Here is a 22,867-nt window from a genome sequence, read left to right on the forward strand (position 1 = left end):
ACTTATCTAGAACACTAGTTTTTCTTACAGCTTCAAAACAACAAAAAACTTCCAAAAACAAACAAATCCAGCAGAAAGAGAACTTTACATATGATTTACCTCCAAATATCTACTTCACTGAGATGAGAACAAAATGTTTTGCTAAAGAAAAAATAAAACTATCTGACGACTTACACAGAAGTGAGTGAAAGTGTTAGTCGCTCAGTTGTGTCCAACTTTTTGTGACCCCATGGACTGGAGCCTGCCAGGCTCCTCTGTTCATGGGATTTTCCAGGCAAGAATACTAGAGTGGTTTGCCATTCCTTTCTCTAGGGGATCTTCCTGACTCAGGAATTGAACCCAGGTCTCCTGCATTGCAGGCAGGTTCTTTACCATCTGAGCTACCAGGGATCTCTTTTTTTATACTTATATAATGAATTATATAAAGCGTTAAAGCATCTGCCTGCAGTGCGGGAGACCTGCGTTTGATCCCTGGGTCGGGAAGATCCCCTGGAGAAGGAAATGGCAACCCACTGCAGTATTCTTGCCTGGAGAATCCCATGGACAGAGGAGCCTGGTGGGCTACAGTCCATGGGGTCACAAAGAGTCGTCCACGGGGTCGCAAAGAGTCGGACACGACTGAGTGACTTCACTTTCACTTTCTTTCAATGAATTATATATTACATTATGTACATATGGTAACTTCAAAACAGTTGCTAAAGTAAGTGCTTTAAAGAATGATATCTAATGTACCATTTCTATAAAGTGAAAGTCATTCAGTTGTGTCCGACTCTGTGACCCCACGGACTATACAGTCCATGGAATTCTCCAGGCCAGAATACTGGAGTGGGTAGCCTTTCCCTTCTCCAAAGGATCTTCCCAACCCAGGGATCAAACCTACCATTTCTATAACTATGACTTCATAACAACTTTTGTGTTAGAAATAACATACCTTGGTATAAATACAAGCACACCATTTGTCCTAATTGAATAAATGACCCCATCAGATATGCAACGCTCCTCAGTTTCTGGGTCTTTGTCTTTAAAATACATGCATTGGAAGAGCTCAGTAGACTGCTTCTGAGAATGTTGTGCTGCCTGTAAGAAGAAACACAACCCCCAAACATGATGATGGATTCTTGACACCCCAGAAGAAACATGTGATTCATATTCCCAGAGAAACAATGTCTTTTAAAAAGGCTAGGTTCTAGAAAACTATTAATACAAATATTCTCTATTATTAATTAAATCAATTTTGTAGGACCCTTTAATCAAGCCCTCAAAAATGTCTTAGAAAATTAATTCTTTAAAGAAAACTACTTGTTTGTTATTTAAAAGCTGTTTATAGTTCACTCAAGAAGAGGAAAAGTACCCAGGTCTGTGTCTTACCTGTATTTTTCAAGTCTGTCCTACAAAATCCTGCTGATGGAAGTGCAAATTGGAACCATATTCTGGAGGGCAATTTAGTAATAGGTATGAAAGTTTTAATTATACCTGATTTGTGTTGATGTATGGCAGATTTATTTATCTGATTTATTTCACTATAAACTGTAAAGCAATTATCTTCCAGTTAAAAACAAAAGCTGAAAGTTTTGTGTACCCCTTTTGATTCAGTAATTCATTTTTGTCAGGAATTTATCCAGGCAAAATGTGAGAAGTCTATAAAAATGTATACACTAAGATGGTTGTAAACTAGATTGCCAGGAACATTGCTGCCTAACCAAACTTTCTGAAAGGATGGAAACATTCTGTATCTGTGTTGTCCCATAGGTAGCCACTAGCCACACCTGTCTATTAAGCATGTGGAATGTGGCTAGTGCAACTGAGGAGCTGAATTTTTAGTTGAAACCAACATGAGTAGTGGCTATAAGATTGTATAGTATCAAACTAGTGTTCCAACTGGATACAGATGATATGAAACATTTAGGTAGTTTCCAATCCGATGTATCACCAAATGGTCTAGTTCTATCTAAGTTGTATAACATGGTCAATAGCCACAGTTTGAAATAAAATACAAAGTAGTTTCTAAAATAATGATATAACTATATTGATATGGTGTGCTATCAATAACAAGTGAAAAAAGGCCTACTTCAAACAGCAGGTATGATTGGATATTTTTATAAATAAAAAGCATTGTCTAGAATTGTTATTATCTTTGGGTAGTAAGATGATAGACAATCTTTCACATTTCTACACTTTGGGGGAAAAAGTCTGACTGGTTGAATCTCATAAATCCTCATTAAGTATTTTAGAACATTTGTAAATGTATTGAGAGCTACTCAACAAACGTTATGATTTTTCATCTTTCTCAATGATTGGAATAATTCTGGAGTTTAATTTGCTGGAATATATGGTACTTCATTCCACTGCACAATAAAGCTGATATGCTGTTAGCAAAGGAGATGATGGGTAAGAGAATTAAACCCCCCCCTTACTCGATTTCTGTTGTTGATATGTCTGCATAACTCCTCAAGATCTTTGTTGCTGAATAAATTTTCCTTAATTTCCATTTTCTTATCTTTTGAAATGGCTGCCATTAGTAATCGATGTACTATAATATCTGAGTATCTTCTTATTGGAGAGGTAAAGTGAGTATATTTATCTAATGCAAGACCTTAAAAAATAAACCAAAAAATCAAAATAAACAACAACAACAAAAAACTTTTTTAAAGTTTGCTCAAGGCTTTGGCCACAACAGAAGAAAACTGTAGTCATTCACCATAATGATGGAACTCTTCCTCGGCACATGATCCAGTGGAAAAATACAGAGCGTTAGACATGGCCTGTGTAGCCATTGATCGAAGTAACTTGTTGACGATAGGATCGTTGGGGTCATTTGCATTATCCAGAGAATCAGCCAGTGCTTTATTGGACCTGACAAAAAAATGGAAAAATTCTTCTTTGGTCCCCAGCAATAATTTACAAGTCAACACTCGAGGGGAACCCTTTAATCACCAACTGAATATGCTCATCTGCCCATAGTTAAATTTATTTGGGACACACTTCAGAGAAGCAACTTTCTTCAACTACAGAAATCTAACTTGCTTTTGAGATTTAAACAAAGAAAATTTCAGAATTCAAATAACATTGTTTTCTGTTTTTGCCACACTGCACGGCTTACAGGATCTTAGTTCCCCAACCAGAAATGGAACCCCGGCCACCGCACTGAAAGCGCCGAGTCCTAACCACCGGATCACCAGGGAATTCCCTCCACTACTTTTCTCAAGTAGTGAAGAATAATGTGCTGAACCTATGAGGTGAAGTTCACGCTCAGCACACAGTGGGTGGCCAGGTACCTTTCGAACTAAATTCCTAACGCCCTTAACCTTAAACATCCTGTATAGGTCAATGAATGAAATTCTTCTTTTTTAAATCAAGAATTATTGAGCCAAGGACTCCCCTGGTGGCCCAGTGGTTAAAACTACATGCTTCATTTCCTGGTTGGGGAACTAAAATCCCCCAAGTCATGCCGGGCAGCCAAAAAGAAAAAAGGAAGCCTCTTTATCTACATTATAATAAATGAAGAAAAGCCAAGAAGTTTTCCCTTTTTGGTCAAAGATCTGGCTGTCACATTTTAATATCTACTGTAAAATACACAAGTGTACAGTAACGCCTTCCATTTTCCTGCCCCTTCAAAAGAGAAATTACCGTGTATCTATGAAGAAGCCCTTTGCTTTAGCACACTCTCGGAGTTCGGAGAAAAACTCCTGGTGCGGAGGAGGGTGTCGGCGCAGCAAGGCTTGGTGAGGGAAGCTCTCCCAGATCTTCTTGGCTACCCAGTGGTTGGCCAGGATCATGCATTCAGCCACAGTCTCGTGGACTTCCAGGGGTTGCTTGGGGATGAGGTCGTGAATATTCTTTTTCTCATCGAGCTGGATGCGAACCTCCACCCCTTCCAGCTCCAGGGCACCGCAGCGGTCTCGCTTGGCTCGGATGTGGCGGGCTATGTCTGTCAGCTTCCTGATCGCCCACACCAACTCCTCCAGCTTGGCTTGTCTGTTCCTCTCCTCCAGGTCCTTGAATTCCGGAATATCCTTCACAATGCTGAAGTTTCCGTCTAGCAAGTCTTGGGCTGCTTCATAAAACAGCTTGTATGCCGATCGAATAATGGTTCTGCCATACCATACTTTCTTAATTTCATAGGAGGTCTTATCTAATTCCCACATGACGCTTACAGCATACCTGCAAAACCAGTCACACGCATCATTGTTAATTCTACCATTTTTTGAAATGAACAGAACTAGAGCCTAAATGTAACGAAAGAAATGACGCTGCTATGGGTTTCTGGTCTGAGGCTTCAATCCAACACTCCGCTGCTAATGTGAAAGATATTTAAAATTAAAACGAGGTTAGGCAAGGTTCTGGGAGAAGGCAATGGCACCCCACTCCAGTACTCTTGCCTGGAAAATCCTATGGATGGAGGAGCCTGGTAGGCTGCAGTCCATGGGGTCACTAGGAGTTGGACACGACTGAGTGACTTCACTTTCACTTTTCACTTTCATGCACTGGAGAAGGAACTGGCAACCCACTCCAGTGTTCTTGCCTGGAGAATCCCAGGGACGGGGGAGCCTGGTGGGCTGCCGTCTATGGGGTTGCACAGAGTCGGACACGACTGAAGTGACTTAGCAGCAGCAGCAGCAGGCAAGGTTCTGTGGACCTCTGAGCAAATCTGAAATGAGTTCACACGTACTGCTGCAAGCCCAACTTGACGGTTCTCCATGCTCCTGAGAACAGCACAGCACTGACAGAATTAGAGTTAAGTTTACTGGGTTCTCCAGCAAAGGGGAGTCAAGCCTTTCGAATGCTACTAGGTAACACTGAACTAGGATATCAGTCTTGATGGCAGGTTCATGAGCAAAAAGTTCACTTGGTAAAGAACAACTTTACCACCATCACTCTAACATCTGCAACTGACATAAAAAACAGAGCTAATTTCTTAAGATGGGAAGAGCTCTTACATACCAATTACTAATAGATCAAGAAAGCAAAAGAAAAAGGGGCAAAAAACATGAAAGAGTTCACAGAACAGGATGCACAAATGACTGTTAGGCATACAGAAAAAATGACTTTACTCATAGAAGGAAAAATGCAAATCAAAACCACTTTTTTAAGATACCATGTTCATTTATCAAATTGGCAAAGAGAAAAAAACACAATATATTGTGTTGGCAAGGTTGTGGGGAAATTAGTACTCTCATATATTGACAGAGAATGTAATTGGTATAACCTCTATGGAAGGCGATTTGCTTTTTAAACACAAATGCATATACCCTTTGACACAGAAATCCCACTTCTAGGACTTTATCTTCCAGAGATACTGTACTTTTAAAAATGTGAAATGAGCTATATTCCAAGTAATTCATTACAGTTTTGTTTATAATAGCAAAAGCTTGGAAACAATCCAAATTTCCCTAGATAGAGAACTGTTATTAATTATGGAGTGATCTCCAAGACACATTGTTAAGTTAAAAAAGAAGCAAGGTCTGAAGAGTATATATGTGGTCACCATTTGTACGACAAACATGCGCATCAGTGTGTGACGTAACAGAAAGCTCATGTTGGTCTTTGTCCCTGCCTCCTGACACAGGACTCCTGACACCCCTGTAATTTCCTGGGGGACAGGCATGTCTTGTTCTGATGAGGTGGGCTCCTGGATGAGGCTGGTCACTAGAAAGACCAAGTCATGATTAGAAGCTTTCAATCCTGCCCCTCATTCTCTCGAGGAGTTACTAACTGAAAATGGAGTTACTAACTGAGCCTGCCAATGTGATGAAGCTTCCATAAAATCCCCAGTGGGTGAGGTTTGGAGAGCTTCTGGGTTGGTGAACACACGGGGGTGCTGGGAGACTGGCACCCCGGGCCTAGAAGCTCTGTGTTCCTTCCACCTACCTTGCCCTACTCAACTCTTTCACCTGGATGTTCATCTATATCCTTTATCATACACTTTTATACAGTGAACATAAGTAAATTGTTTTCCTGAGTTCTGAGAGCCGCTCTAACAATTAATTGAACCTGAGGAGGAGGTCTGGGTATCTCTGATTTATAGCCAGTTGGTCAGAAGTACAGGTAACAATGTGCACTTTCAACTGGCATCTAAAGTGCAAGGAGTGGGTAGTGGAAGCCTGTAATCCAGTGGTCCCCAATCTTCTGGCACCAGGGACCCATTTTGTGGAAGACAGTTTTTCCACAGACCAGGGGTGGACTGGGGATGGTCTCGGGATGAGCCAAGAGCAGTAGGGTTCGTGCTACGAGAATCTAACACCACCACTGGTCTAACGGGAGGTGGCGCTCAGGTGGGAACGTGAGTCATGGGGCGTGGCTGTAAATACAGATGAAGTTTCACTCACTTGCCTGCTCACAGCTCACCTAATGTGCGACGGTCTGGTTCCTAACTGGTACCAGTCCATGGCCTGGGGGTTGCGGACCCCTGCTCTAATCTACAGCAGGTCAGTCAGAAGCACGGTGACAATCTGGGCCTGTGATAGTGTCTGAAGTTGGGGAGTGGGGGACAGTTGTGTGAGACTGAGCCCTTACCCTGTGGAACCTGATGCCATCTCTGGGGAAGATAGCATCAGAACTGAATTAAATTGTAGGACACCCAGCTGGTGTTGCAGAGAATAGCTTGGTGTGGAGAAAGACCTCCACATGTCTGGTGGCGAGCAGTGTCAGATGTAACGTGCTCTCTGTAAAGACAAAGGAGACTTATTGGAAAGAAAGACGCAGCAGGGAAGAACTGGGTGTTTCCCCACATAGGAAGGTGGAAAACAGAGTGCTTTTCTGTTACAGCATTGTATCTAGAAAAATACATAAGAAATTGATAACTGATGGGAAGTGGCAGGTGGGAGCCTTTCCCTAAAGATCTTTTGGAAGGTGTGAATTTTCAGCTTCACGGACAGATATAAACTTTAATTACAACAAATGAACACAAAACTCCCTAAGTTCATGATCCTTGTGAAAAACAGCCTCAACCAGGGAACATATATGTACAAAGTGACACACATTTGTTCTGAGACTTTGACTTTAAAAAGTCAACAAGAGGAAGAAGCAGCCTCCCAGCTAGGCAGAAGGAAAGGAGACAAAAAGAAAAGACGAGTGGAAGGGAAGGGAAGGTGAGAAAAATAAAGCTGCCCCCAAACAGAGGATTGGGGGGGAAAGCAGGGGTGGGAAGGGCGGTGGGAAAGTAGCTTAGAAAGAGGAAGAGGTCAGGAGCAAGAACCACCAGCCACCACAGAAGGACCAAGACAAGTTCTGACAGTAAGAGAAATGAACAAACTCACCTATCAACGCCTCCCAGGAGGGAGCACACGTCAGCACTGAGGATGGTTGGCAGCATGTCATAGCGACGGTCCGCTAGGTAATACGTGGTGGCCCTGTGAACAACACACACAGGTCCGTGACCTTCAGCAGCAAGAGGCAGATCAGGCTGCGGTGGAAACGGCTGAGAGCTCAGCACCAGTTCCCCAAGGCTGCTGCTTTTTCATAGAGTGCAGCAGACTGGGCGACAAAGCTATTCCTGTGTTCCCACTTTTCCAAGTGAGACCGCTTTGGGCTGAATATTTTTCCACTGATATAAAAGAGACAGAAAGAGTGGCACAAATCGTAGTTGTGTAAGAAAAATTAAAGTGTAATGATCCAGTATTTATATAAAATGGGATATTACTACATGAAAAAATTTAACCCATTTCACTGTAGGGTACAGCATGTGAAAAGATTTTGTTAAAAAAGGAAAGGCAGGGGCTTCCCTGGTGTCCAGTGATTGAGAATCACTGGCCAATGCATGGGACTCAGGTTCAATCCTTGATCTGGGAAGATCCTACATGCCATGGGGCAACTAAGCCCTTGCAATCTCACTTAAGAGAGGCCACTGCAACAAGAAGCCTGCACATTGCAACTAGGGAGTAGCTCTCACTCATTCCAACTAGAGAAAGCCCACAGCAGCCAAAAAAATAAATAATAGAAAGGTAAACTGATCAAGATACTACTTTTCTAAAGGAAAAAGGGAAGTGGACTTCAATTTTTTTTTTTTTACCCCCCCCGGAAGGATCTTCAGGCCTGTTCCCAATTGTGAAATCTTTGGTTTTAAAAATCTGAACCTAGCACGGGCTTCCCAGGTGGCGCTAGTGGTAAAGAACCCACCTGCCAAAGCAGGAGATGTAAGTAAGAGACTTGGGTTTGATCCCTGGGCCAGGAAGATCCCCTGGAGGAGGAAATGGCAACCCACTCCAGTATTCTTGCCCGGAGAATCCCATGGACAGAGGAGCCTGGTGGGCTACGGTCCATAGGGTCACAAAAAGTCAGACACGACTGAAGTGACCTAGCACAGTTGCAGAAGACGTTATAGTCACACACACACAATCCTAGTGCTGACTTCTGAAAGCATTACCTTGTCCTAGCTTCAATGTCAATATAAGAGTGTGGTGCTACAAAGTGCGTCACATCTGCAATGTGGACTCCAAGCTCCAGGTTGCCGTTATCCAAGGCTCTGACCGAGAGGGTGTCGTCCACATCTTCACAGCCACTGGGGTCGATGCTGAACACCAGGTGGGTTTTCCTCAGGTCTTTACGTTCTCGTTCCTCTTGGGAACTTACCTTCCAGGGATTTTCCAGTGTGTTGACTGGCATCTCACACATCTGTACAAGTAGAGACCCAAGATTCAGCAATTCATGCACCAGAAGTTTCCATAAAAACTCTCTAACATTCTCCATGTGACCACATAGAAACCCCATTCATTACTCATCGTGTGCGTGTGCTAAGTCGCTCAGTCGTGTCCGACTCTTTGCGACCCCATGGACTGTAGCCCACCAGGCTCCTCTGCCCATGGGATTCTCCAGGCGAGAATACTGGAGTGGGTTGCCATTTCCTTCTCCAGGGGATCTTCCCGACCCAAGAATTGAACCCGAGGCTCTTACGTCTCCTGCGTTGGCAGGCGGATTCTTTACCACTAGTGCCACCTGGGAAGCCCCTCATTATTCCCTACCTTCTACCTATGTTTGTTTCTTTTGAGCAATAATTATTTATTAGGTGCCTGACACGTGTCAGGAGCCGTGTGAGGCTCTGGGAAGTCGGGACTCAATAGGAAAGACACAATCTGCATGCCCTTGAAGACTCTACAGTCTGACAGGAAATGTTCCAGAGAATTTACAGTCTCTTTAGTTGTGAGGGTTGAAGCAAGAATGAATGGGTGGCTTATAAATAGTACAATATCTACCCCATTTTCAAATGATCCATTTGTTTAAATGTAGTTGAGCTTTTAATTCAAGTCAAGCCCTGGAAAAAATCAACATGTCCCAGATATTAAAAGCATATTCCCTTTTTAAAGCAGGATCAATCTTGGGCTTTTTTTTTCTGCATTATTACCTATTCAAGCCATCAATTTGCAGTTAAGTAGGCTAAAAGGGAAGAATTCTAGTCCTATGAAGTCTAATTCATGTTTTATTTTGTTCCAACTTTTTCACTAAGCTGTCAAAACAAGTCAACAAATGATTTCGAGATACTAATGTTAAACATAAAATTTTAATAATGTAAGATATCCTAAAGTATTTTTACTGTTATAGTTACTATTCTGTCAAAAATTATAATGAAAATAAGAACACCCATATGCTCTTGATGACAATGCAAACTGGCCCAATTTTTCTGGAGGACAAGCTGCCAATTCACAGCAAAAGCTATTTATATTTTTTATGCCCTTTGACTTGGTAATCTCACTTTAAGTATTACATTCCAAAGAAAATGATCAAAAGATAAAAAAAAAAAAGTGAGGCTTATGAAACATTTGAAGTAGCATCTTTTATAATACTGAAACATTAAAAAGCCCAAATGCTCAACAACTGAGGAAAGCTTAAGCAAACTAGAGTACATCAATACAGAGTAATTTGCCATCATTATTAAAAATAAGTAGGCTATGTCAACACATAGAAATAATTTTAAGTGAAAGAAGCAAAAAATAGCCTGTGTGCACTATGAATATAGCTATGCAAGAATAATAAACAAGATTTATGAGGATTTTAACAGATTATAACCTGATGCAAATAGCTGATGCTTTATGTTCACACAATTTTTGTTTTCCGTAAAGGTCACAAAAATGGTTTCATAATGAGCATGATTTTTTTGACCCATGGGTTAGAGATGTATACCCAAGAAGCTGCTTCCTACAGCTTTCTGCAGGCCTCTGGTTGAATGATCAAGACAGGGAGCAGAGCCCAATGAGTCTGTAACAACTAGGTACCCATGTAATCACGGGGGATGGATGCATACTTACATCAGGAAGATACTGACATACCAATTGTTAGCACAGTTGGAAAATGTAAAAATTTGAGAGCCATGAGGCTGTAACAAACTAACTGCACTTGAAGCTGACTTCAATCTAGTTCAAACACAGAGTTTAAGAGGAGTGAACTTTTTCCATTAGCTATGGTTTAGATAGCAGTTTGTTACACAGTACAAAAATTTTTCTTTCTTACTGACAGAACAACAACAAAGGCAAACAAACAAAAAAGTAGAAAATGTCTTTTATCAGACCAAAGGACTGGGGGAAGTCTGACCTGAGCTTCTGAGAAGGGGACCACTGAAATGCTGTTTTCCACCAGGATGGTGGCAATTTCCCCTTCCAGATCTCCGATTCTTCCTAGAACACGCACGAAATGTCCATTTGGGTACATGGATGTCGACTCCCAGGAGTCGATGCGCACGACCACCCTGAAGTCCTGCACAGAGAGGGGGAAACACGAACCCGGTGTCAGGAGTTAAGTGGGTCAGTTAACAAACAAGGGATAAACAGCATTGAGCTCCATAGAGAGGGGCCAATTTATTAATACAGATAACCATCTTCCTTTTTTTCCTTTCTTGGGTTCTTCCTGTTTTACTAAATTGCCAGATGGTAGGTAAATGCTTAGCCCAGTGCTTTGAAGGGAGGCATTACCTCTCTGCACCAAGTAAGTGGGCTGCAGATGGAAGCTTGAGAAGAGAGCCAACTGTGACACATTCTAGTTAATATATGCAGCCCAAGGGAAAAACCCAACTATGCACAGCCCAGATTAAATTTCAGAACAAAACATTTCAATTTTTGCGTGTTTTGGGGTTATTTTCTAACTTCATAAGACATCTTCTGGTGGGAAGAAGGTTATCAGCGTGAACTGAACCTCACTGCCCCGTGTTCCAGCACACCACGGATACGGAAAGCAGCTATTGCACCTGGCCTGAGAGCCCGAGTGAGGCTTCAGGATGGAAAGGCACACGATGAGCAGGTTACAGGCTGGGGACACCCTGCTTCAGCGTCTCACTTACAAACCACAGAACATGGGCAAATCGGGCGGGGGGATGCCTACACCCTTTGCCACAGTGAAGGTTAATTTCTAACTTTCTTGTTTATGTCTTCTCTCCGGGGCTCTGTTCCTTTATGGATAATCGATTCTGTGAAGTACCGCTATATCATCCCCACAGGGCAGAGCAATCGTATTTCTGTATCACTTGCTGGAAGAAAGCTTGTTAGCGCTGGCAAAGTGTGTCTGCTGGAAGTTTCTGTGTTGGACAGCTGGATAATGAATGTGCTCTCCAGCTGTCCTGCACGGCTCTTTCTAGGACGGTTTCTCTCTGGCCTTCATTCATTAACCAAGGACTACTTCATAGATGGTTCTATATATTTAGAATTTTAGAAAACAGGATCTCGGAATGCCACATGCCATCAATAATTTATCCCTTCTTATGCAAAGAAGTTAACGTTTCCTGGTACTACTCAAAAGCTGGCAGAGACAAGAGGCGAGGAGCGGAGGTACCTGGAGGGCTTCTGCTTGTTGAGTGCTGATTCGAATTTTGGGAATTCTGTAATCCCAAGGTGTAACTAGGATTTTCTGAGCATTTTTGCCCTGTGATTGGACCTCTTCTATGGACGGAAATGTCACCACATAGTCCCGCCAGTTCTTCTGAAGGATGCCTACCACTCTACCTTTGGGAAAACAAAACAAAAGAAAGCCTTCACTGGTAAGGTGTCACCTAATTGGACTCTGACCAGCTCAGCAGTGAGGAAGAAAACAGGAAATGCAACATCCAATTTTTTCAAGCACATCCACACAAGTTGAGAGATGCAAACATTTGCCTTCCTTCTAAGAAGGATGGATCATTTTTTTTTAAGATAGGTAATTTTTAAAATAAACATTGTCAGTATGCCCCGCCCCCCCCACCTTTTATTTTGTGGTGTGACTTTTAGAAGCCATTATTCCCACTTGCTCTTTGGCCCTTACTTCACCAATCTCAGGTTTAGGTATGTGGGAAAAGTCAATGATTTTCACCATTTTTTTTTTCTTTTTTTGTGACCACACTGCATGGCATGTGGGATCTTAGTTTCCTGACCAGGGATTGAATCCATGCCCCCTGCAGGGGAGGTATGAGGTCTTAACCACTGGACGGCCAGGGAAGTCCCTAATTTTCACTTTTTTTAAACCTATGCCTTCTGCTGTGCATTTTCACTGTCTTGCATTTTCCTACCAGCCAAAATCATTTGGTTCAACATTATTTACAGAAAAAGTATACAAATCATAAGTCTGATACGTAAAACTTTTAATCATCACAGACTGAAGTCAAGAAAAGACTAAGTGTAATAGTTGAAAGTGCTATCTTTGCTTTTCACAAGTATTTATGGAGCCCCTACTAGGGATGAGGCCCTGTTCTAGGTTCTAGCAGGGAATACAGCTGTATCAGAACAAAGTCCCTGACTTCTTGGGGATTACACTCCAGTCTGGGTGTCTGTAGGGATGGGAGACAAATATATGGGGCAGTGAGGACTGCTAAGAGATGCAGAGTAGCGTAAGGTGGCCAGGAGGGATGAAGGGTCAGAGTGGCGGCTATTTTACATGAAGTGACTTCTGAGCAGAGTCCTGAAGTGAGGAAAGGAGGTGTGAGAAGGTTGGGGGAAAGCTTGTTTCTCAGGCGGTAATGGACAAGCTGGTTATCCTGGCAGAGACCTGACAGGACCTGAAGGTTTTGAAAGGACCACTGTGGCTCCCTTGTAGAGAAGACTCTCTGGGAGCAAGGACAGGCGCAGGGAGGCCAGTGAGGCGGCTGTCGGGAAAATCCCACCAGCGGTCTGAATGCACTGACTTAGGAGCCAGGTGGCAGAGGGCAGGAGTGGCTGGATCCAGACCACGCATTAGCGCTAGCGTGGACAGCACATGCTGATGCGTGAACGAAGGTGAGGATAGCTCCAAGGTCCTGGGTTGACCAACTGCAAGAACAGCCTGGCCATTTACTGAGATGGGGAACAGTTGGAGAGAAACAGGTTGCTGCTGCTCCTAAGTCGCTTCAGTCGTGTCTGACTCTGTGCGACCCCATAGACGGCAGCCCACCAGGCTCCCCCGTCCCTGGGATTCTCCAGGGAAGAACACTGGAGTGGGTTGCCATTTCCTTCTCCAACGCAGGAAAGTGAAGAGTGAAAGTGAAGTCGCTCAGTCGTGTCCAACTCTTAGCGACCCTGTGGACTGCAGCCCACCAGGCTCCTCTGTCCATGGGATTTTCCAGGCAAGAGTACTGGAGTGGGCTGCCATTGCCTTCTCCGGAGAAACAGGTTGGGGGGCAGAAATCAGGAGTTTGTTATGAGGTGTGCTAAGTTTGAGGTGCCTGTTAAGACATCCAGGGGAGGAGGCCAATCAGATGACTGAGTAGACAAAACTGGCTGCGGAAGGGGTCTGGGCTGGAGAGACAGTCAGAGGATCGGAGGGCAGCTCCTGGGGAGAGCGTGCAGAGAGGGAGAGATCCAGAGAGGAGGCCGGGTGCATCCGAGAGGACAGTAAGACAGGCAAGAACCAGCAAAGGAATAAGGAGGAATCCACCAGCGGAGGAGAAGAGCCCAGCAGCCGAAGAGGAGGCAGTGCTCTGCCAGCCAAATGCTGCTGGCAGGTTCTAGGTGCCGAGGACTGTGGGCAGTGAGGTCACCGGTGACTCTGACAAAGGACAAGAGGTAGGAGGGGGTGGTGCCTGGACGTTGTGGTTTGGGGAGAGACCAGGGAGAGAGGAACTGGAGAGAAGAGAGAGAATTCCCTTTTCAATGAGTTTCGCCAGAAACTGAAGCAGAGAAAACGGCCATAGCTGGAGAGGATGTGGGACCTAAGAGGGTTTTAATTTTGTTTTAAGGTGAGACATATTATAGCCTGTTTGGGTGATGATGAGAATAAAATAAACTTGCAGAGACGGGAAACTGATAATGTAGGAAAAGAGATGATATCATATGTCAATAACTGCAGTATTTCCGGACTAAGGAGAGGAAACAACAGCCCCCTCGGATGCCGGGCAGCCTTCGGGCGGGCTCACCTGTGGGCATGGGCTCGCCCGGGGCCTCGCCCGGGGCCCTGTCGTCACCGTCACTCTCGCCCAGGGCGGCGGTCCTCCCTTTCCACTCACTTTTAGGGAGCAGTTCGACAACCACCACGTCTCCATGAATTGAGCGGTTTCGAGCCTTCATCCCGTGGATTAGGATGTCACTGACGAGATCTGTTTGGGGAGCAGCACAGAGAAACCCCATAAAGCCAAGGGGAAGACCACACCGGTGAGGCCCTTCAAACATAATCCGTTCAAGATTTAATCAGCATTATTGCAAATAAAAGCTCCCTCCTTTCAAAGATGAAGTCAAACAAGGCAAACTTTTGCTCTGCAGGTTAGGAAGGAAGAGACGCTGCTGCTAGGCCATGCTGTATAATGTGCTTTCATAAAGCCACCCCCAACCATCTTTTTTTTTTTTTGGCCCCACCACTTGACATATGGGATCTTAGTTTCCCAACCAGGGATCAAATCTGCATCCCCTGCCCTGGAAGTGTAGAGCCTTAACTGCTAGACTGCCAGGGAAGTCCCTCAACTGTCTTTTAAGGTAGCTTCCCTGCATGAGACAGGGTCAGCCCACACTGGGACTCGGCCCCATACCTTCAGGGGCCACGCGGCCAGGGAGCAGTCAGCAGGCTGTTGAACTGCAAATACTGCAGAACTAGAAGCCTGATGAGAAGCCTGGAGAAAGCCACTGCTTCTCACTCTCCTCCAGCCTCACCCTGTCACTGCAGAACTAACAGGGCACTCTAGCATGATACAATTTATTCACACAGTTTTTCATCTATGTTACTTTTTAAAAGACTCCAATGAGGCAATAAAGCTCACTGATGCAGTACAGGACAATGTCTTAAAACCTCACAGGCTCAGCCCCACTGCTTAGCAGCTGCACCATCCTGGTACACCCTGTAGTTACTTTGCTTCTTTGTTGTTAAATTTCTTCATGTGTAAAAGGCAGTGAACAATAACAATACCTACTTTAAGTGCTTAGAATAGTGTCTGATACATAGGAAGCACTCAAGAAAATAGTAGCCATTACCATTTTTTAGAGTTATTACCAAAAAATCAGAAATTATAGACAAAAAAGCTAGGGAAGAAAAAAAAAAAAACACAGCCCATGACCCCACACAACCAGCGTATCTGAGGATATCTCACACGGCTCGTATGGAGTGACAGTCTCAACTTTGCTTCCTTCGGTGTGTAATTTCAGAATAAAAAAGCAGTCTGGAAATTCATGTAAGGTTATACTGAACCTGAATCTTTACTGCTGGCTCCTTGAAGTCGAACAAAAGCTTCCATTTGGGCTCTGTGCTTGTTGACGTTCAGAGTTCCCTAAAATCAAAATCAATATGAAAAGCTTCTTTCCTGTCTGTTTTAACCTCCGAAAGGTACAGCTCAAAACTTTTAGGAAAATATCCCCATTATATTCTTATAAGGTTTATGATCCCTTTCTTTAGGAATAATAATTCATCACCAATGTTTATTTTCTCCAGAGAATGTACCATCATTTTGACCTACTCTTAGCTGTACCAAGTGTTGTTAAGTGCTACGATTTATCTTATCTAAGTGAGGAGCAATCTTTAAAATATCTTCTTCCCCAAAATATCCTCTCAGGGATGCTGGAAACGTCATTACCAGTTGGAAGCATTAGCCTCTCCAATAGATATAGTTTTTAAACACCCACATTCAGGGACTTCCCTGATGGTCCAGTGACTAAGACTCCTTGCTCCCAATGCAGGGGGGCCTGGGTTCAAATGCTGCTCGGGGAGCTAGATCCCACATACTGCAACTGAGAGTTCACATGTCACAATGTCACAGCTAAAAATCTCGTGTGTCACAACAAGGGTCAAAGATCCCGCAAATAAATAAATAATAATAAAAAAAAAGACCCTATACTTTAGGGAGGGAGTTTAGTGTGGTAGGTTCAACCTAAATCTATATAAAAATCTGTATGTAAGATATTTGTCAAAAAAAAAAAAAAAAGATATTTGTCAGAACAGTTCTGTATCTTGACTGTGGTGGTAAATGCACAAATTTACACGTGATAAACCTGCCTGCATGCACACAGGCACGCACATACACAGAGTAAAGCACAAAGAACTGTTGAAATCTGAATAATAATCTTGATTTCCTCTCAAGACCCTGATAGTATTTGGGTCCTGGGTCCTGAGATAACACACAGACACACTTGTAAGGGGCAGGAAAATGGGAAAGGCATGAGGAGGCCAAATTTCAACAACTTTACAACTCTGCCAAACCTCCAGACCTTAATGCAAAAATATATTCTCTTTCCCAGTGACGTGCGTGCTAAGTCACTTCAGTCGTGTCTGCCTCTGTGCGACCCTATGATCTGTAGCCCACCAGGCTCCGCTGTCCATGGAATTCTCCAGGCAAGGATACTGGAGTGGGTTGCCGTGTCCTTCTCCAGGGATCTTCCTGATCCAGGGATCGAACCAGCATCTCTTACATCTCCTACACTTGCAGGTGGTTCCTTCACCACTCGTGCCACCCAGGAAGCCCACGGGAGGCATTTAAAGGCTACCCGTGTGATGCTCAGTACGTAACATAATTAAGAACACTAGAGAATGGCTCCAAACCCAAGGGTGATGCCTGCGGAGGGGACTCCCACATCACCTTGAACATTGGCAACTCTGGCTTACTGAGGCCATCTTGCTGACAGCTTTTGAAATCAGAGGCCTGGTTCAGGACCTAATAAAGAAGAGAAGAAAACACGCTGGCTGGCCCTGTGCTGACTCTCCATCACCACCCTCACCTGGATGTAGCGCCCAGACTTGATGCCGGCTTCTAGCACTTCCAGGGGTACATGTTCTGGGTACTCCTTCCCGTGGCTCTCCTGACTCTCATTTTCTCTTTCTCGTCGAGACTGAAGGATAGACTCACAGAGCTCATGGGCGGCCTTTAAATCAGGCCAAAAATTGTCCAGGTAGTTCTGCATTTAATAAAGGCACAAGAGAAACGTGGTCAGAAGATAAAGATTCTGTTAAAGCAGCATTACGAAAACTCCCGAATAGGAACTGCTGGCATGCAGTTTTGAAGAGGTGTTAAATGGGCAGTACCCTCCCAAGCCTCACGCTACCGGTTCATCTTCTACCATCTCATTAATCCTGGCAGCCTTGCCCAAGGAACTGAGGGAGGCTGTTCCTACTGTAGAATGCTTCTGCCCGCTGATCACTCTGCATTTTCAGATCTCCCTCACTCTCCACAATCATGCAAGTATGTGCACACGTCCAGGCTGCCTGTCTTTACAGGGATCTCATTGCTGCAGTGAATGGAGACCCCAGTGAATGGAGAGGAAAAGCTCCTACATGTGCACTTTTTCTTTTCATCTTGAAATGCTTGAGATTTATAAGAAATCTAAATAACCTGGCAAAAAATGGTGAGGAGTAAAGTATAATAAGACAGAGTCTCTCCCCTCCCTCAACCTACAGGCAATCTCCGATGCTCAGAGAGGAGGAAAGAGGTTTCTGTTCTTTGGTGTTAGGCTTTCCAGCCTCATAAACTCCCTGAGGACCACATCCTCTTTTGTGACTATACAGATATAGTCACAATATTCATGTGGAGACACTTGTGGGGACACTCTATCAATGTGACGACCTAGTATGAAACACAATTCCCAAACAAGTGTCAGGGTCCCCTCCAAGTAGAACATTACTGAGTATTATTGTACTTCTTGGTGTAACGTGCAGAGAGGCCCTAGATAAGACACCAAGGTCACCACCTAGAGGAGACTGGTGTGGCGAGGCTGCCTGTGCTTCATCTACTTCCTGTATCCAGGCTACATGCCCTCACTTTTCAAGAGGAGTTTATTGTCCTCACTCCTTCCAACCTACCTTCAAGTTTCCACAGAAGATTCTGGGCTTCCTGCTCATCTGAACTTCACAGTATCTCTTTTTCTCTGCTATCATACACTGCTATAAAGCCCTCGGTTACACAGTTTGCTTAGGAAACGCTATACAAAATCAAACTGTACTATGCTACTGGGCTACAGAGAAAAGTAATTTTCACAAAAAGTAGAAAAACGTAATTTTAGTCAACTGTCCTCTGCAGGAACAAGACATGATGTATTGCAACAGAAAAAATAAGTGACACTGCCATTAATATCCAGCGCCCCTGGATTTTTCTGGCATGTCAGAACACTTTTTCTTTATAGCAGGGCCAAGAAAATTCTATTGGCAAATCTTTAGCAATACATGCACATGGGAACCTTTATAGGATCTACAATTCAAAATCCAACTAGACGTTTTGTAAACTGACAGGGGTAATGGAGGGCCTCATTCCAGTTTCTGAATCAAAAAACAATATTCACCATTGAAACCTGATCGACCAACTGGGCAGGCAGAAGTGGCCAGTAATCTTTTGAGAGATTAACAGGCATCCTATTCTCCAAAAAGGTACCTAAGAAATAGGAGGACTGTGTTGGTCAGAAAGCTCAAAAAACCGTCACTGATAATGCCGCTCCTGTCTGTTACATGGACACCAAGCTGGTCCAACAGCCTTCACAGAAGTAGTATCACAGGTCACCCTTCCCTTTACCCTTACTGACCCACGCCCAAGGTCACAAGCAAAGAAGTGTGAAGGACAGTGGAACAGTAGAAAAAGAAGACTGACCTTTAAAACTATGTTTTGTGTATATTCAGCAAAACAGTTTTGGAGTCAACAGAGCATAGTGATTAAGAGCTTTGGAGTCAGACTGCCTGGGTTCTTATCCCAGTTCTATCACTTTCTCTCTGTGACCTTGGGCAAGTTGCTTTAGCAACTTTCTGGGCTTCAGTTTCCTCTCCAATAAAATGGGGATACTAACACCTGTCTCAAAGGGTTGTTAGAAGTAAATGAATTAATAATATGCTCAGAACAGTGCCTGGCATAGATAAATGCTGGCTATTATTTTTAGGTAGAACCATGTAAAGCGGCCATTTTGTAAGTAAAAAACAACAGAATATTGGCAATTTTATAAGATTCAATCTATTATCGTTACTACTAGTATCACTGTTATAACTCTAAACATGTGTTTACTGTCAGTAGGCGTTTACTGGTCTGCAGTCTTAGAAACTGTAGGCCTTACAGTCACAGGGAGTTTGCCCAAATTTTCCAAAGATAAGGTTAATTAGGTGGAGAGTGATAAAGACATGGAACTTCTTAAAGTTTTCATTCTTTATTTTCCCTTTTCTGTACCAAAGGGATCCAGAGCCTTATGAGCACCACTGTGGAAGTGAACACACACACACACATACCCCAGCTGGAAATACCTTGAAGGAAATCACAAACACTCCTTCTGTTTCACTTCCATACTGCTGAATTGCCTCTTCATCTTCTGTCACCATAACGATGGGCATCCTATGCTGGCAGTGGTGATAGTACCAAGCGGCTGCATTGTAGATACTCCTAGAAAGCAAGGGGCACGTGAGCCCTCCCAAGGCAGACAAAGCCAAGCTCTTGATCAGAACTTCATACTTGGCTTTCAATCTGCTACCCTTTGGTTTATACAGACAACCATTCACTCATTCAACACATACCTCCTGAGCACCCATTATAAACATGTCCTGAATTGGGTCCTCTGGGGGATAAGAAGAATCAGAAAGTGCTTGAGATCTCTTGTTCTCACCTCATCCATTTCTTGATATGGCCTAGAAACCATGAGGCTCTGCCACCATTAACACCTTTTAATTGGAGGGATGAACCACATAGCACCACAAACAAGCCTTTGGCTAAGAGCAAAAGTAGACTGGATGCAAGTAGCTGAAGATCATAACCCAGTAAAGACAAAATCCAACATGGTACCACGTGAAATGTCTGAAAATCTTCCTGATGAGAATCTGAATTGAAAATGGAGTCTAGGTCTGGAGAACATATTCAAGAAAGGATCGTGTTTCCAATGAAGTGGATGGACTTGGAAAGTCACTTTCAATAGGCATCTGTCTCCCTTTCTGCAAATGAAGATGCTAAGTAAGGTTCCTTTAGTTCTAGAATTAAAAAATATTCACTCAGTACTGACTGTGTGCAAGGCTGTGTAATTAGTAAGTGTGAGTCCTCACACATGACCCAATCTAGGAAAAGATTTGCTTTTCCCTTTCTGGTGTTGAGCCCTGTGGGAACTTAGTCCACTAAGGACTCAGTATATATCAGTGCTTATTTTGCTTTAGAGAATTTAAATATTTAATGGCTACACAGACAAAGAATTACAAGGAAAAAGATGATGTAAATATTTTGTATGGATAAGCTATTTTAAAACTACAGTCCCTTTTGCCTTCTACAGAAGAGTGTAGCAGAAGCTATGGGTGCCCAGCACGTGCACCCTGAGGCTGCCTCTGACTTCAGCTGAAGCGGGGTGACAGTTCCATCCCTTCTTAAGGGTCTGCTGACTGGAGTTAACACTCTCAGGGAATGACCCTCAGCTACGGTGGTAACTAAGTGCCTTCGCCTCCACCCTTGGAGGTGACTTCTGGGGCACGCTCTGCCTTCTTTCTTAGAGGTTCCCAGCAGACAGTGCCTCAGTTTCCCTCAGCAGTAACACATCCTTTACTGGTTTCCGTCCGTCTATGCATCGCTCTCCCCCGTTCCTCACTCCTGCTTCTGGGAATTGCTTCTCACATTAACAACTCATCTCCCAAGTCCTTGCCTCAGGGCTCTGCATTTAGGTGGACTCAACTATGACCCCTCACTTCCTAAAACAGCTTGACTAGAATTAAACTATGCGTTTCAGTTTAGTAAGACTGGTGGATATATTAAAGCAACTTAAACCAGAGAAAGTGAGATGATCTTGGCTTAAAAGTAGGACCTCTCCCTCCGCCCCCGCCCCCCCGCGCCGCCACACACACACCCCTACCCCTGCATTAAAGCTGTGACTTCTGGATCCTATTAGCCTTTAGGGGCCTGGAGCAAACTTAACTCTAGGCACCTGTATCTCCTTAATTACAATTTCTAAAATTGTATTCAAATGACATCTCTAGAATATTGATACATTAAGCATTTCAGTATTAATCACAGTTCCAGAATAATTGTTGGTTTGTTCTGGCATTCTGTTTAGATCAACTCCCAAATAACCAGTGATAGAGAAATGAAAGAAGCTGATAGGGTGAAAACCCAGCTATTATTCAGGACCATACCTGCTCTGCCACTTCTCCATGGACTCCCCTCTTTCCCGAGGGAGATAGCAGGACTGCTGAAATTCATTAGCGAAGAGGACACAATCATGACGCGCATCCTTTAGGAGATTTCGCAATTTGTTATACTGTCTGTGACACAGAGAAGAAGAATAAATCTCACGTAGCATGTACTCATCTCCTGCCAGCTCTTGCTAAGGTTCAAAACAGATGAGGTATTTTAGAGTGAAAGATCGATTATTTAAAACCCAAGAAACATTTATATTGGCCTTGGTGTGTGCAGTGCGCTTGGCTGTTTCTCCATTTCACCTCCTGGAATGAGTGTGGGCAGAGCCTCATTAGTTAGTTCGTGGATCAATTAAATTCCTCTACATCCCTTTCCCTTTCTGAGACCTCTGGCTGTTTATTACATAATTATATGAACTTGCCTCATGTAGCCCCTTAGTCAAAGGCTCACAGAGGCAAGCAGAGTTTAGGGCTGTATTTTTGTACTTCACTTTATTCCATAAATGGCATTGGGTATTAATACATTTTATTTTTTGCTGGCAGACCTGGAAAAGGCATGTAAGGTAAGTTTGGGGATTTATCTGTGAATTTGATTGATGCAGCCACACCATTTACATGAATGAAGGCTAGCTTCATATGTCAGACAACTAACAGAAAGTTTTAAGGTTTTTCCCCATCAGGAGATCTTCCTGTGAATCTCAGCCAAAGCAAATAAAATGTGAAGTCTCATTTAAGTCTGTTTCTAAGAAGGTGCTTTTCAATTGTCTTGGTAATATGAAATATATAATATTCACAATTATTTTAAAGGAAATCAATTATTTATTTTAAAATGGATTAATATTAAATCAGATGTTAAATTAACATATAAATTATCCAAGGTAGATGACTGGCATTTAATATAATAAAATTTGTGTCCTTGCATTCCTACTTCCAGCCTGCCACCATGGATTTTTAAAAATGAGTCTTTTCATTAAAGCAAAGCCAGAATTTCAAATTTTTTCCTCTAAATAAATGCTAACTATCAAATCTGTATCATCTCAACACTTCATTGGAAAACAAGAAACACATTTTACTTTCTTAGTAATTCTAATTTTGAGCCACTTTAAAAGGAATCAACAACAAAAAGAATCATCAAGTACAACTTATAAAACTGTCCTAATGAACAAAAGGATTCAGCTTCATTTATGTGAATGGCAGCTTTCCTTAATAGAATTCCACTTGTGTAAACAAAAGCTGCCCCTTTCTCCTGGAAATGCCTAGAACATATTAAATTTATAACTTTCCCACATTCACAAAGATACACTTAAAATAATTTTTCAAAACCTTTTAGAATATGCATAGAAGAGTCTCCATCACTGTGCTAACAAGACCCAGACCCTCCTTACCAGGTGGTTAGGCAAGGACTTTCACTTTCTGCTTCACACATTTCTGTCATGCATGAATTTTTTAAATGAGT

The 22,867-nt window shown here is 43.1% G+C and overlaps 1 protein-coding gene across 2 annotated transcripts in view; it reads right to left on the reverse strand.

Annotated features, from left to right (window-relative positions):
- Positions 1 to 22,867, reverse strand: part of DIS3L (DIS3 like exosome 3'-5' exoribonuclease) — a 32,753-nt gene that overhangs the window by 946 nt on the left and 8,940 nt on the right. The window contains exons 3-15 of one of the 2 annotated variants that reach the window (XM_061158022.1): positions 21,409 to 21,537; positions 19,537 to 19,687; positions 17,058 to 17,234; positions 15,538 to 15,616; positions 14,279 to 14,458; positions 11,752 to 11,921; positions 10,522 to 10,683; positions 8,363 to 8,610; positions 7,257 to 7,349; positions 3,628 to 4,161; positions 2,699 to 2,853; positions 2,415 to 2,593; positions 932 to 1,077 (exon numbers count right to left, since the gene is read on the reverse strand). In XM_061158022.1, the coding sequence (XP_061014005.1) occupies positions 932 to 1,077; positions 2,415 to 2,593; positions 2,699 to 2,853; positions 3,628 to 4,161; positions 7,257 to 7,349; positions 8,363 to 8,610; positions 10,522 to 10,683; positions 11,752 to 11,921; positions 14,279 to 14,458; positions 15,538 to 15,616; positions 17,058 to 17,234; positions 19,537 to 19,687; positions 21,409 to 21,537 (2,403 nt within the window). The remainder of the gene's footprint in view (positions 1 to 931; positions 1,078 to 2,414; positions 2,594 to 2,698; positions 2,854 to 3,627; positions 4,162 to 7,256; positions 7,350 to 8,362; positions 8,611 to 10,521; positions 10,684 to 11,751; positions 11,922 to 14,278; positions 14,459 to 15,537; positions 15,617 to 17,057; positions 17,235 to 19,536; positions 19,688 to 21,408; positions 21,538 to 22,867) is intronic. The other variant, XM_061158023.1, reaches the window with a different exon arrangement.

This window comes from Dama dama, chromosome 12 (genome assembly GCF_033118175.1).
Source record: "Dama dama isolate Ldn47 chromosome 12, ASM3311817v1, whole genome shotgun sequence".
Lineage (NCBI taxonomy): Eukaryota > Metazoa > Chordata > Mammalia > Artiodactyla > Cervidae > Dama > Dama dama.